The 14,813-nt window shown below is 41.6% G+C and overlaps 1 protein-coding gene across 1 annotated transcript in view; it reads left to right on the top strand.

Annotated features, from left to right (window-relative positions):
- Positions 1–6,901, top strand: part of REEP5 (receptor accessory protein 5) — a 34,662-nt gene extending 27,761 nt beyond the window's left edge. The window contains exons 5-6 of the mRNA XM_054714998.1: positions 4,656–4,838; positions 6,751–6,901. Of these exons, the coding sequence (XP_054570973.1) occupies positions 4,656–4,705 (50 nt within the window). The 3' untranslated portion in view covers positions 4,706–4,838; positions 6,751–6,901. The remainder of the gene's footprint in view (positions 1–4,655; positions 4,839–6,750) is intronic.
- Positions 6,902–14,813: the final 7,912 nt, after the last annotated feature.

The raw sequence follows: 14,813 nt of genomic DNA on the forward strand, positions 1-14,813 counted from the left end.
ACTGTCCTGAGGATTCCTCCCCCCCTCCCCCCTTTTCCTTAAAGGTAGAAGAAACAAAGTATGTTTGAAAATTAATGGGCATGATCCCGTAAAGAGCAAGAGGATGGCACGAGAGGGTGAATTGCTGCTGGTCTGTCCTTGACTAGACCAGAGGGCATAGGATCTAGTGTACAAACAGAGGGCTTGGTCGTAGGAGCAGGGACAGTTGATAATAACAGAAGGGAAATCAGGGTTTATGGGTGAAATGCTGGTAGGAGAGGTGGGAGCTTATGGAAGTAATTTTTTGATGGCTTCAAATTTCTCAGTGAAATAGGAAGGAAAGGTCAAGTGAAAGAGAATAGGGAAGGAAGGAATGAAAAGAAAAGTATGAAGTAGTTGTCTAGGGCCAGGGTCGGCAAACTTTTCCTGTGAAAGGCCAGATATTTTCATTTTTGCCGGCCATGATGTTTGTGTTGCCAGTTACTCACCTCTTCCATTGTGTACTGTGAAAGTAGCTGGGGATGGCATGTTAACCCGTGAGCATGGCTCTAATTTGCTGGCTGCTCTAAGACAGTGGGAGAGTGGAGTGCCCGGGACAGCATCACATGATTGCCAGGCAGCATTACTCTCACTTGAGATTTGTGTCCATGGATTTAAAGTGAGACTGGTGTGTCTATTTGTGTTTTTTCTCCAGCCACATTCAGAATAGGTGGAGAGTTGTATCCAGGTTAGTTTTGTTAAATAAGAACTATGAAGTGAAATTAAAGGGGTCCAAGGACTGAGCTCTGAGGCCTCCAATGTTTAGGAGTGGCTAGTGTTTGATGATGGAATTTAAGTTGGGTGAGCAGCGAAGTGAGGAACAGAGGCAAACACCAATGGATGATGAAACCAGGTGGTAGAGGAAGAACTGACTCAGCAGAGTAGAAGGAGTGAGCTACAACGGTAGGAGGAGATAGTGCCGTGGTGTGCTTGACACTGAGATTATAGAGGGACTAAGTTATTGGTAGTGACAAAGATATTGAGTGAGTGCCTGCGGTAGGCAGAGTAGGTAAGTAGGTAGGAGGTAAAGGTTATTGGAGGGGAGGAACTAAGAGGTAAGGATATTGGAAGGACCATGTATATCTATATGGATATTGAAATCACTAATTCAAATAGGAGTGGTATTAGAGAATGATAACTGGGGCAAAATTCTTAAGTAAGGCAGCATAGCCCAAGGATCAGAGGTGACTGGAAAAAGAAATGCTAGTGGAAGTATAATCAGACGGCATGAGCTTCTGAATGTGGTCATGAAAAACCAAGATCACACTTTGGTACTAGGCTCATGGAAGAAAAAAACAAAAACAGCCACCATATGAGAAAGTGGCATCCTCAGAGGACAACGTATTTCTGTAAAAGCAAGGAGGTCGGGGAAATATTTGGAGAAATGGATGAGAACAGAGATTTGCTGTTGATGGGTCTTAAGTTCCAGAGGGCACAGTAAGGGTTTTCAGAAATTGGAGAGAAGTGGGCAATGGACATGGAATTAGGGAATGTTGTTGTTCGAGCTCTATGATAATTAGAAAGGGGGAGATGAGGGCGACCTGACCACTGGGGAGGAAGATCCCACCCAGACAGCTCTGCAGCAGCACTGCTGCCCCAGCACTGTGTGTCCTCATTTCTCCCTCGCCAACCTCTTCTCTGAACTCCTGTTTCTGTACTAGAGCGCCAGTCTACCAGGTGTACCGGTTACTAATGCGGATTTTGTAATCAAAGAAAACAGGACAATTTCAAGAAAAACATCAAAAGTGCTTTATTCAAAGTAATGTCCATCGATAGCTACACATTTCCCCCATCTTTCAGGTAATTTGTGGATACCGTCCCAATAGAACTTTTCTTGTTTTGAGGTGAACCATTCAGAAACCCAATTTTCCACTTCTTCATACGTTTTGAAGTGCTGCTCAGAAAGTGTGTGTGCCATCGATAGGAACAAGTGGTAATCTGAAGGAGCAAGGTCTGGTGAATACAGCAAGGTCTGGGTTAGTACTTCCCAGGCAAGATCTTTTAACGTGTCTTTAACTGGTTTTGAAGTGTGTGATGGTGCGTCATCATGAAGCAAAATTACTTTGCCGTGTCTTCTGGCACATTCTGGACATTGCACGATCAAAGCGTGGTTCAGATTGATTATTTGTTGTTGGTAGCGATCAGTATTAATGATTTCACCTGGTTTTAGAAGCTCATAATACACTACACCTTCCTGATCCCACCAAACGCAGAGCATTGTCTTTCCGAAGCGATTTGGCCTTGTAGTTGATGTTGATGGTTGACCTGGATCAACCCATGATTTTGTGCGATTGGGATTCTCAAATCCAGTTTTCATCACCAGTCACAATTTGATGCAAAAAAGACTTTCCTGCCATTGAAGCAACGTTTTACTGATGACTTCCCGGTTTTCCATTTGTCTTTCGTTCAGTTGATGTGGCACCCATTTTCCTTCCTTTAAAATCTTTACCATTGCTTGTAAATGATCGGAAATTGTTTGCTGAGCAAGGTTTAATCTTTCTGCAAGTTGTTTTTGAGTTTGACACGCATCTTCATCCAATAATGCTTGTCATTGTTGGTCTTCAAACTTTTTCGGTTGACCTGTACATTCTTTGTCTTTCACATCAAAGTCATCACTTTTAAAGCATTTAAACCAGCGTTCACAAGTATCTTGAGATGGAGCATGTTCACCATAAGCTTCCCAAAGTATTCAGCAGCACTTTCTTCAAAATACTGAATTAAAACTTACCACAAATGCTCTTTTTTTGGCACGAAATTCGACATTTTTAAGTGTGAAAATATCTATGTTAACACCTTCAGAAAATTTGACATATGAAGTTTTGAAGCTTGCTGTCAATACAACAAAATAGCATACATATCAAATCGCATATATTTCAACATATGTGTAACGCCATCTATTGAAAAAAATCCGCATTATTAACTGGTACACCTGATACTTCAATACGTTTTCCTACAACTTTTAAGTGTAACGTGTAACTTTCACATGCTCCCACTTTGGAATCACCAGTTGCTTTTTAGGAATCTTCTTTCCTGTTCCTCCTCATCCTCAGTCTAGCCATCAGCCTCCGGTGATGTCATTTCTGTCTAGTTGGCCCATGTTTCTTAGCTTCTTGGTTCTCTTAGAGAGCAGTACTCTAAAATCCAATTTTACAGTGGTATGATACATTCCTAAACAGGGGAGTGAGGATGAAAATAAATGAGGAGGAACTTACATGCTGTTACATATTAGACTTTTCTCAAAGCTTCTGGAGAATCCAGGAAGTAAATTTTTACAAAGGGCTAGTTAAGAGAGAGGCTACAATTTGTTAACTTTGTTCAGCAATTTTAATTGAATGAAGGGAGAGCAGCTGCCAAGTGGTGAACAAGGGACTCTGCTCTCATCACTGGACTCAGGCTCCATCAACAACAGCTGCAGCTGTGGAATCTCAGGAGGCCCTGGAGGCTTCCAGATAAGCCTTCCTCCTCCATCTCTCACACCACACTAATTCTCACAGCACATTCCAAGTTACTGGTAATTAGGAAGGCTTAGTCTGCACAGATGGACAAATATATATCTGTAATAATAAAAGTGTAATATGCTAATTAGACCAGACAGCCGAACGACCTTACGGACATCCTTCCAGATGAAGCTGCAGCGGCAGGAGCCGAGGCAGAGACTGTTAGGGGTGATGAGGCAGGCAGGCAGAGTGGTTAGGGGCGGTCAGGCAGGCAGGCAGAGTGGTTAGGGGCGGTTGGGCAGGCAGGCGAGCGGTTAGGAGCCAGTGGTCCCGGATTGCTAGAGGGTGCAGGCCGGGCTGAGGGACCCTCCTCCCCCCGCATGCACATATTTTGTGCACTGGGCCTCTATGTGTGTGTGTGTGTGTAAGTATGTATGTATGTATATTAATCCTCACCAGAGGATATGTTTTTATTGATTTTAGAGAGAGGAAGGGAGAGGGAGATAAAGAAACATCAATGTGAGAGAGAAACATCGATCGCTTGTCTCCTGTATGCAGCCTGATCAGGGGATCAAGCCCACGCCCTTTTGGTGTACAGGATGATGCTCCAACCAACTGAGCCACCCTGGCCAGTGTGTGATTTTCTTAATGAATGTACTTTCTTGCTTCCAACTCAAAAGACTTGTAGCACACACTTCCCATCATAGGAAGAAATGGTGGCACCGTGAGAGAATATAAATGTGTATAAATAGGCCGTCATGTCTGGGCACTGGGAATGATCACTTTCTGTGATTTCTGTCACCACAGAATAGGTGGATGACCTATTTGTCATCTCATTGAGACATAGTGACATTGTACAGGTGAGCGCCCATACACAAATGAGAATTTCTTGATTGTACAGAGGAACACCATACGCCCAGGGAATCTCTGCAGCTTGTGATGCGTACAGGACAGTGGGCTTAGGTGACACTTCACTACCAGGGGGCCAGGCTAGATTCTCTTCAAGAACTTTGCTCAAGTACTCAGGATATGTGCCGTGAAGTAGTTTCTTGTCCATTTCCTGGAAACTTTCTTTAGCCCTGGCCACAAACCTCAGTGTTCTCATCTGAACATGAGTCATCCCAGTTGTTACCCAGTAGCTACGTTACACGCAGAGCCTGTATTGCAAAGAGCTTTGACAATGTCCTTTCCTCCTAACAGCCAAGAAAGCCGCCGTGAACTTACTGGGTGATGAAAAGAAGAGCACCTAAACCACCCTCCGGGTGAAACCTTCCTGCCCTCCGCACCTTCCTGTTAGAGCTTGATGTTGTGTTGGGGACTGTGGTATAATCATTTTAATGTTGCCTTGGAAACATTTTTGATATGTTAAAAAATGGAATGTGTGTAAGTATTTTTTTGCTTTTACTGTCTATATACATAGGGAGCATTTTAATTTAAATGTAATGCCATGGGTAGTATCCAAAACTTTGGAAACTATATTTTGCCTCTGGATAGGGAATGTGTTACCATCCTACAGGAAATATAAACTTAAAATGACATATCCCACGGGCTTTGTACTTCAATGGGCTCTCTGCATGCATTTTCTCTGTACTCTTTAAGGTTCTACTTCATGTAATGTACAATTTTGTATTAAATGTTTTTAATGTAGTTGTGCATATGTATATATAGGGAAATGTGCTGGTTGTAACATGCGTGATGCTCATGAGCACCTGCGGAAAGCTGGAGGTTCTGTTGTGCTGGTGTGATCTGCTGAAGGGATTTAAGTGATAAATGAGGTTGAATGGAGGTTGGCCTGTTGTTTTCCTAACGTAGCAGCAGAATACTGGAACAGCTTTGTAAAGCAGTCACTGTGCTGCTAAATGGGGAAATAAATGTACACACATCTGTGATCTGCAGCTCCCAGTTCCCTGTAGAACCAGAAATACTGTCTTGTGGCCTTTGATAATCTGCGTATAAGCTTTAGATTTGTCTGTTTTTGAGATGCTAAAATGGAACTCATCCCTGGTTTCACCTTCAGTGCTGACATGTTGGTATAGTCTTGCTTCTTTCCGAGTCTTTTTTTTTTTTTAAAACCATTTGAAGGACCCCCCGGAGACTTGCCTGCCTCTGATTACACGTATGTTCTTGTTTATATCATTAGCTAGCAGTACATGCTAATGATGACACCAGGCTCTAAGAGCAGTTCTGGGAAACTGAAAGGAAGTTTGGTATAACCTGTAGTCTAGTTGGCAGTGGTTAAGTCTAACTGCCTTTACCTTCTTTCTCTGGCCTTTAAGGTCAAACACATGAGGCCTCCCTAGTTTGCAAGTCAGAGTCATTTGTAGTATGTTTAAATGCCTTCATCTTTATGCTTTGTTTTAATACATTGCATATAACTACATAGTTTAAGTATAGAACAAAAAGTTGAAATCAGTGTCTCCATAGTTTGATCAGCCAAGTAGCTTACAGAGACTGTGACAGCTTGTCTGGGCTAGAGAAACTGAGCTCTGCCCCAGCCATACTGCAGGGGTCTTCTGAATCAGACTAAACTGACTGAAGAGTATAACAAAACTACCAAGGCTAAATATCCAGCTGTAAAATATTTTTTAAGGCAAATAAAGATAGTTCTCATTTCAATAACAATTAGATAAGATCATAATGATGTCTCATGATGTAAAAAATATTAAAGATATCAAAAATAAGAGAAAGTATTACCTAAATATTATGGATTAGGGCATTTATTTTTTTCTGGGGAAAATTAAATCATAAGACATCTTATTACATTTACCTTAAACAACTTAGAAAGCAAACAACTATTATTTGGAGAAAATCAAGCCTTAGATTTAATATTTAAATCTCTTTCCCTATAAAAAAAAGTATGTCTTTCTTGGTAGCAAAAGAATGAAAATTAGCAACCTCTAGCATACAGAACATACAGATTGTTAGTATTTATATTTTCAGGCAAGATGGAAGGCATAAAAGTTACTATTGCTTAAAGCTACTTACAAGCTAATGTCAGTTTAAAAACTATAAGAAAAAACATTCTGAATGCAGATTTCTGTCTTGATAACTTTCTCCCACAGTGTATTATGGAAATTTGTTATTGTTTATCGTAGTGAAAGACAGGAGATGTTTTGAGCTGAATAATTCTGTTTCAGCTTTGATTTCCCAAGTAATGTACTGCCATGCTAGAGTATTTGAAAAACTAACTGATCCTGTGTCTAGCTAGAAGACAAGCATTTATTTGTACATGAGTGGTATTTGGGGGATTATAAAGTTATAGAATCCCTACAGCAATTCTTTCTCTACTTGAAAGGTTTCAGATCAACAATTACTGCTACTCTGGAGAGTCTCTGCCCACAGCCTGAAGAAAATGAGCATAGCCTTTCACTACGTTACCGCCTGTCCTGAAGATGTGATCTATGGAATGGATATGGATGTAAATAAAATTCCATTGTCTCACTGAACTGTTACATTTCATTGTATTTTGCAGGGCTTTAAAAAAAATGTAGACTAATTTATGCAAAATCTGCATACGGATAAATGAACCCTAAACACTGCTGTTTATTAATCCTATTCCTTATCTGGCCTGTGCTTTTCCCCTGGTGATTACTACTCGTCAGAGTTAGACTTTCCCTAAAGAAAACATACCAACCAAAAAAAGTTTCTATCAGTAATTCGTACTAGATTTAAAAGAAATCTAAACCACTGCTTTCTTACGTATTGCATTACACACCTCATATGACATGTTGGTGTATTGTACATATTTTGATGAAGTAAACACTTCTATGTGCCTCCAAATTATTCTGTACTTTGCTACCTAGAACTTAAGGCTTTTATTAAAAACTAGAGGCCCAGTGCACAAAATTCGTGCTCTTGGGGGGGGGGGGGTCTCTCAGCCTGGCCTGTGCCCTCTAGCAGTCCGGGAGCACTGGGAGGATGTCCGACTGATGGCTTAGTGGGCCTAAACCGTCAGTCGGACATCCTTAGCATTGCCACGGAGGCGGGAGAGGCTCCTACCACTGCCACTGTGCTCACCAGCCATGAGCCCGGCTTCTGGCTGAGAGGTGCTCCCCCTGTGGGAGCACACTGACCACCAGGGGGCAGCTCCTGCGTTGAGTGTCTGCCCCCTGGTTGTCAGTGTGCATCATAGTGACCGGTCATTCCACCATTCGGTCATTTGCATATTAGCCTTTTATTATATAGGATACCTACTGCTGGAGGGTGTGTTAGCTTTGTCTCCTACATCTTGCCTTTACATGTCTATATGTCTGCAGACAATCTGTATGTGTTTAGAATAACATACAATTCAGATCCTTAGCCATCAAATATTATAGTTCTATACAGTATGGCAGGAAAGTAAATATATTTGAGAATGACCTTAACTAAAAGTTTTCCTGGCTCCTAACCACAATATTCTTACAACATCTCTATATAACACACACTTAAGAAATTAAGAGCAATAAGGAGGTTCTTTGGTTAGACAGTGGTTCTCAGACTTTAGTGTGCACCAGAATTTCTTACAGGGGGGCAGGTTGTTAAAATACAGGTAGCTGGCCCCACCCCCAACGTGTCTAACTCAGTAGGTCTGGGGCAGGGCTGAACAGTTAAAATTTCCAACAAGTTCCCAGGTGATGATGGTCTAGGAACCACATTTTAAGATAAAACCACAGTTAGGTAAATGCTATGTTTACACTTAGCTTTACAGAGTTTTTCAGACCTGGCTGCACATTACAATCAAGGAGTTTTCTAAAAATACTGGCATGGGATGTCATTGCCAGAAACTGATAGTCCCAGGTGCCAGCATGCTTCAAGAAGTCTTCAGGTGATTCTAATATGTAGCCAGAGAAACCAAAGCAGGGTGGGAGGGGGGCGGACTTCTGGGATTGGATAAAAAGTAAAATGATAGAAACATGCTTCTTTTATATAGAAAGGTACAGGATAGTTAACAGTCAACGATTAACAACAATGAGGGAATTTGTGGTCTCTGTCCAGGTGCCCTGGTGCATTGGTTGTGCCCTGAGGCGTCTGGAAAAAGGGAAGTTACAAGTTACCCTGACATTCCAATGATATATTATTATAGACAACAAACAGGCTTAGTTAAGGTAAAGACTGACTTTTGCCAGGGAAGAATCTAGCCTAGGACATGACTACCTGCCATAAACTGCTTTTAGTTAAAAAGTTTTAATTTCAGACCATCCTTTGTGGTAACCGGGTCTCTAGAGTTTACAAGGCCGCCACACAGGCCCTCCCTGAGCCAGCATGTGCCCCCTTTTTATCTACACTGATGTAACATATTACCACAAATATATTGGCTTAAAACAACACGAATGCATTAGCTTACTGTTCTGGAAGTCAGACATCCAAAATGGGTTGGCAGGACTGCATTCCTTCTGGACACGGGAGAATCCCTTTTCTTGCTTTTTTCAGCTTCAAGACTGCCTGCGTTCCTCGGCTTCCGTCCTTCTAGGCCTCTGCTTCCCTTTTATAGGGACCCTTGTGATTACATTGGGCCCACCTGGACAGTCCAGGATACAGGCATTCCTTGTTTTATCGCGCTTCACAGGTCTGTTTTTTACAAAATGAAGGCAAGACCCTCCACCAGCAAAAAGATTACAACTCGCTTTATTGTGATACTTGCTTTATTATGAAGGTCTGGAACTGAACCCACAATATCTCTGAAATACGCCTGTACTCTCTCCAGCTCCAGCTCCTTAGTTACATCTGCAAAGTCTCCTTTGCTATGTGAAGTAACATAGTCACAGGCTTTGTGGGGAGGGGCATTATGCTGCCTACCCTACCTAGTCTCTCTCTGGATATAGAAATTTCATGATGAAATCACGCCCAATATAAAAATAAATGTAAAGAGAAATCTTAATGTTGGGAAGGAACTAAAATTTGAGGGTTAGTGAAAAACTACCCCATCCCTATTCAAGTAAGCTAGAGGTTTATCCTCTCCACATAGTAAGAGGATCTTTGGAACACAGGCAGAGCTGAGGGACAGAAGTTGAGTTAAAAACAGGATTGGGTGACAAAGCTGAGGCCCATTTCCCCACCCCACCTCCTCCCACTAGGCTCCCAGGAAGGAGCGCAGTAGACTCCTCTCTGGGAAAGCAGATCAGCTTAAGAGAAAAACACCTCAGCCAGATACCCCTTTAGTGAAACTCAGTACGCCAGCTCTTCTTGTGTGCTCAACTTTCAGTCAGCTTTTTGACCTTCCACTCTGAGAAGAAATTATATCCATGAAATAACAGAATGCTAAAAAAAAAAAAAAAAAAAAGGAAACATTCAGATGACAAGAGCCTAGACAAGTTAAAAACACAAGGAAAGTGAAAAAAATTCAATAGAAGGGTTGAAAGATAAAGCTGAGGAATTCTAGGAAATAGAACATATAGGAAATAAATGAAAATAAGAAGAAAATGAGGACTAGTCCATCATGTCCAATATTCAAATCAGAGGAGTCCAACAAAGATCAGAAAGGGAAGAAAAATCATCAATGAAATTTTCCCCTAACTTGAGAACACAAGTTTCCAGATTGAAAGGGCCCATTTAGTACCCAACACGATGGGCAAAAAGACCCACCCACAGGAAGCACACTATTTCTGAACACCGAGATGTTGCAGGTTCAACAGGTTAATGTGGTTACAAGAGACCATGAACTAGAATGGCTTGGATTTCCCTTCAACTATAACAGAAGTCACTATAACTATAACAGAAGTCAGAAGACCATGAAATAATGCCTTTGAACTTCTGAAATAAGATGATTTCCAAAGCTAATTCTATACCCAGCCCAACAGTGGGAGGGTAGAATGACGACACTTTCAGACATGCATTTTCCCCAGAAAGATCTGAGTTACACAAGGAAACTAAGAAAGAGGAATACACAGGATGTACTAATACAGGCTATCCCAAACAGCAAAGCAACGGAGTCACACTCCAGTGATGGGGAAGGGAGCCCAGAGTGAAGCTATGCACTAGGCCTCGGGTGACCAGCAGAATAGAGCCAGGTAAAAGGCTCCAGAAGAGATTTCTTTACAAAGATGAAATTAAGCCCTAGCCTGTTTAGGTCAGTGGATAGAGTGTCGGCCTGCGGACTGAAGGGTTCCAGATTCGATTCTGATCAAGGGCATATGCCCAGGTTGTGGGCTCAATCCCCAGTGGGGGGCGTACAGGAGGCAGCCAATCAACGATTCTCTCATCATTGATGTTTCAATCTCTCTCTCCCTCTCCCTTCCTCTCTCTGAAATCAATAAAAATATATTTAAAAAATAAATAAAAAAATATGAAAATAGCCCTAACCGGTTTGGCTCAGTGGATAGAGCGTTGGCCTGCGAACTGAAAGGTCCCAGGTTCGATTCCGGTCATGTACCTTGGTTGCGGGCACATCCCCAGTAGGAGGTGTGCAGGAGGCAGCTGATTGCTGTTTCTCTCTCATCAATGTTTCTAACTCTCTATCCTTCTCCCTTCCTCTCTGTAAAAAATCAATAAAAAATATATAAAAAATATGAAAATAATAAACTACCTGATTTGAACAAACTTTCTGAAATGAATAAACTAGCTGTTTTGAACAAACTTTTTGAAAGGACATCGTGACACTGATAATTTGTGGTTAAGTTAGTGATATTCAGAAAATCAAGCAAATAAACAATAAAAATAATAAGCCCAGAAAAACATAAGCCCAGAAAACAAAAATACCCATAGCATACTTCAGTGTTTCTTAAACGTAATGTGTGCTAAGTACATAAATATAAACATATAGTAGCTTAGTGTATGTGTGTGGGGGGATAGTGATAAAAGCTAGGCACTAGCTTTCTATATCTAAATTTCCATATTTTTATATAGTAAATTGAAAAATAAGTCATTCAAAAAACACACAAAATCTTAAATGTGCACAAGAACTACTTGGAGATCTTGTTAAAATGTATTTGAATTCTGGGCTGGGGCCAGAGTCCACATTTTCCCAAGCTCCCAGGGGAGGCCAGTGTTGCTGAACCTCCTACCACACTTTTGAGTACCTTACTACATGGCTCAGCTACAAATGGAATATATGGTAATAATGTAAACCGTGAATAGTGATTAAATTATGATAGGAGGGAAGATAGGAAGCAGACATGCATGTGGTGCGGTAAAGGAAGAAAATCTAAATGCTTCTAAGATGGAAGTTAATATCTAAAACTGAAACTATGAAAACTAGCTGGCTCTTTAAATTATGTACAGGTATAATATTGATAACAATAAAGTCTTTAAAAGTAGGCAAAGGATATGAACATAATTCATTGAAATAAATATAAGTGGTATTTCAACATATGAATAAATGCTCAATCTTGCTCATTAGAGAAGATTCCATTTTTCACTTGATTGTCAAAGAAAAGTTCAATTATGCATTCATTGCAATATGAAGAGCAATACAATGTTACAGCAATAGTTCTGAGACCTTTCTGACAATACTTATTGCCAAAACAATTTTAAAGTCATCTTTTCTTTAAAAAAATATATTATTTTAAAATATATTTTTGATTTCAGAGAGGGAGAGGGATAGAAACATCAATGATGTGAATCTTTGATTGGCTGCCTCCTGCACGCTCCCCACTGGGGATGGAGCCGTAACCCAGGCATGTGCCCTTGACCAGAATCAAACCTGGGACCCTTCAGTCCATAAGCCGACGCTCTATCCACTGAGCCAAACTGGCTAGGGCGCCAGTCATCTTTCTGACAAATCTTTTAACTGCCCCGATATCCATTCTCCACTACTTTCTTCTTGGCTGCCTCTATCAGGACTGAAAAAACCATATATCCACTTTCCCAGCCTGCCTTGCAGCTGAAAATGGACATGTGCCACAGGTCTCAACCATGAGAATACATACCTAGGCTATACAGTATATTGTTCCTAGGTTACAAACCTGTTATTGTACTGAACACCGTAGGCAAGTGTAACACAATGATTAAATATTTGTGTATCTAAGTAAGCACACCTAAACATAGAAAAAGGCAAAGTAAAAATATGGTATAAAAGCTAAAAAAGGGTACACCTGTATGGCACTTACCATGATTGGAGCTTGTAGGACTATAAGTTGCTCTGGTGATCCAGTAAGTGGTGAGTGAATATGAAGGCCTAGGACAGGACTATACACTACTGTAGATTTTATAAACACTTTGCCCTTAGGCTACACTAAATGTATAAAACAACATGAGATGAACGAAATTAAGTACAAGACAAATGATGTAATCAAGAGGCACAGTAAGCACAAGATGTGAGGCTGCTGATGGTATAACATGGCAAATGGTTTTATAGCAAACTTTTTTTATAAGTAGGAAGAGTACATTCTAAAATACTAATAAAGTTTAGTAAGTACATAAACCAGTAACAGTCATTTGTTATTATCAAGTACTAGAAGCCCAATGCACGAAGATTCGTGTTAGAATGGGCTTTCCTTTCCCTGGCTGCAGCAACCGCCTTTCCACTCCGGCCCAGCCCCTTTCCGCTCAGGCCCCAGAGCCGCCTCTCTCCGCTCCCGCCCCGCCTTCCCATGCTGCCCAGAGGCCCTGAGAGACCAGGGGTGGGGCAGAACGCCTGTGTCATCGCCATGGCAATGACACAAGCGTCCCGCCCCAGTCACTCGGTGCCTGTGTATGAAAATTAACTGCCATCTTTGTTGGGTTAATTTGCATATCACTCCTGATTGGCTGGTGGAGTAGCAGAGGTACAGTCAATTTACATGTTTGCCTATTATTAGGTAAGATTATGTACTGTGTATAATTGTATGTGCAATACTTTTATGTGACTGGCAGTGCAAATTTGTTTACATCAGCATCAACATAAACACAAGTAATGCCTGCTGTGCTCTGAATTTATAACAGCTACGATGTCACTAGGGGATAGGAATTTTTCAGCTCCATTATAATCTTACTAGAGGCCCGGTGCATGAAATTCGTGCATGGGGGTGTGTGTCCCTCAGCCCAGCCTGCACCCTCTTCAATCTGGGACCCCTCGAGGGATGTCTGACTGCCCATTTAGGCCCAATCCCTCTCACAATCCAAGACTGCTGGCTCCCAACTGCTTGCCTGCCTGCCTTCCTGATTGCCCCTATTTGCTTCTGCCTGCCAGCCTGATCATCCCCTAACCACTCCCCTGCCAGCCTTACTGATGCCTAACTGCTCCCCTGCCAGCCTGATTGCCCCTAACTGCCCTCCCCTGCTGGCCTGATCGCTCACAACTGCCCTCCCTGCAGGCCTGGCCCCTCCCAACTGCCCTCCCCTGCTGGCCTGATGGCCCAAACTGCCCTCCCTTGCAGGCCTGGTCCCTTCCTGCTGGCCATCTTGTGGCAGCCATCTTGTGTGTTGGAGTGATGGTCAATTTGCATATTACTCTTTTATTAGATAGGATGGGATCCCAGTTGTATATGTGGCACATCACTGACTGAAACACTATTAGGCAGCACATGACTAACAGCCCTTCCAGAAGCATAGGGAGTCACAGAAGGCAGTTCCCCAAGAGATTCTCAGAGGACAAAATCATATGGCTGGATAGGGATTCTCTTCAACTTTACAGAAAATTCAGACAATGCTTTGCAATAAAGGTAGAATCAGCAATCCAATTTAATTTACTGAAAAAGGTGTATCTCAAGGTGCTAAAGCATAAGTAGTTTTAGAATTCCAATGAAAACAATGTCCTTAAGCCTACAAAATAAGCAAATCTAAAGCTTAAACTCCAGGACTTTCCATGTCAAAAAACTAGTAATTGAACTATTCAATTACGATAACTAATTAAAAGAATATGATCTAGCCCTGACTGGATGGCTCAGTTGGTTGGAGCGTCATCCCACACACTAAAAGGTTGTGTGATTGATTCTTGGTCAGGGAACACATCTAGGTTGTGGGTTAGATCCCCAGTCGGGGTGCATACATAAGGCGGCAGATCGATGTTTCTGTCACATCAATATTTCCCTTTCCTTTCCTCCTCTCTAAAAAGAAAATCAATTAAAAATAAAAATATATCTATAGACTGGTTGTTCATAGACCTCCAAGAGGATTTAACTACTTTCTTCTACCTTTAAGGTCATACTAAACATCCACTCCCCATTTTATTCTTTTATTATTTCTAAAATATATTTTTATTGATTTTAGAGAGGGAGAGGGAGATAGAAACATCACTGATGAGAAAGAATCATTGATGGATTGCCTCCCTTGATCTCCTGCATGACCCACACTGGGGATCAAGCCTGCAATCCAGGTATGTGCCCTGACCAGGAATCAAACTGTGGCCTCCTGGTTCATAGTTCGACACTCAACCACTGAGCCACACCAGCCAGGCTTCCCATTTTATTCTTTTAAATTATCTCTTCCACTGGCATTGATTAGTTCATAAGCAAAAGCTACATA

This window comes from Eptesicus fuscus, chromosome 4, assembly GCF_027574615.1.
Source record: "Eptesicus fuscus isolate TK198812 chromosome 4, DD_ASM_mEF_20220401, whole genome shotgun sequence".
NCBI classification, from domain to species: Eukaryota; Metazoa; Chordata; class Mammalia; order Chiroptera; family Vespertilionidae; genus Eptesicus; species Eptesicus fuscus.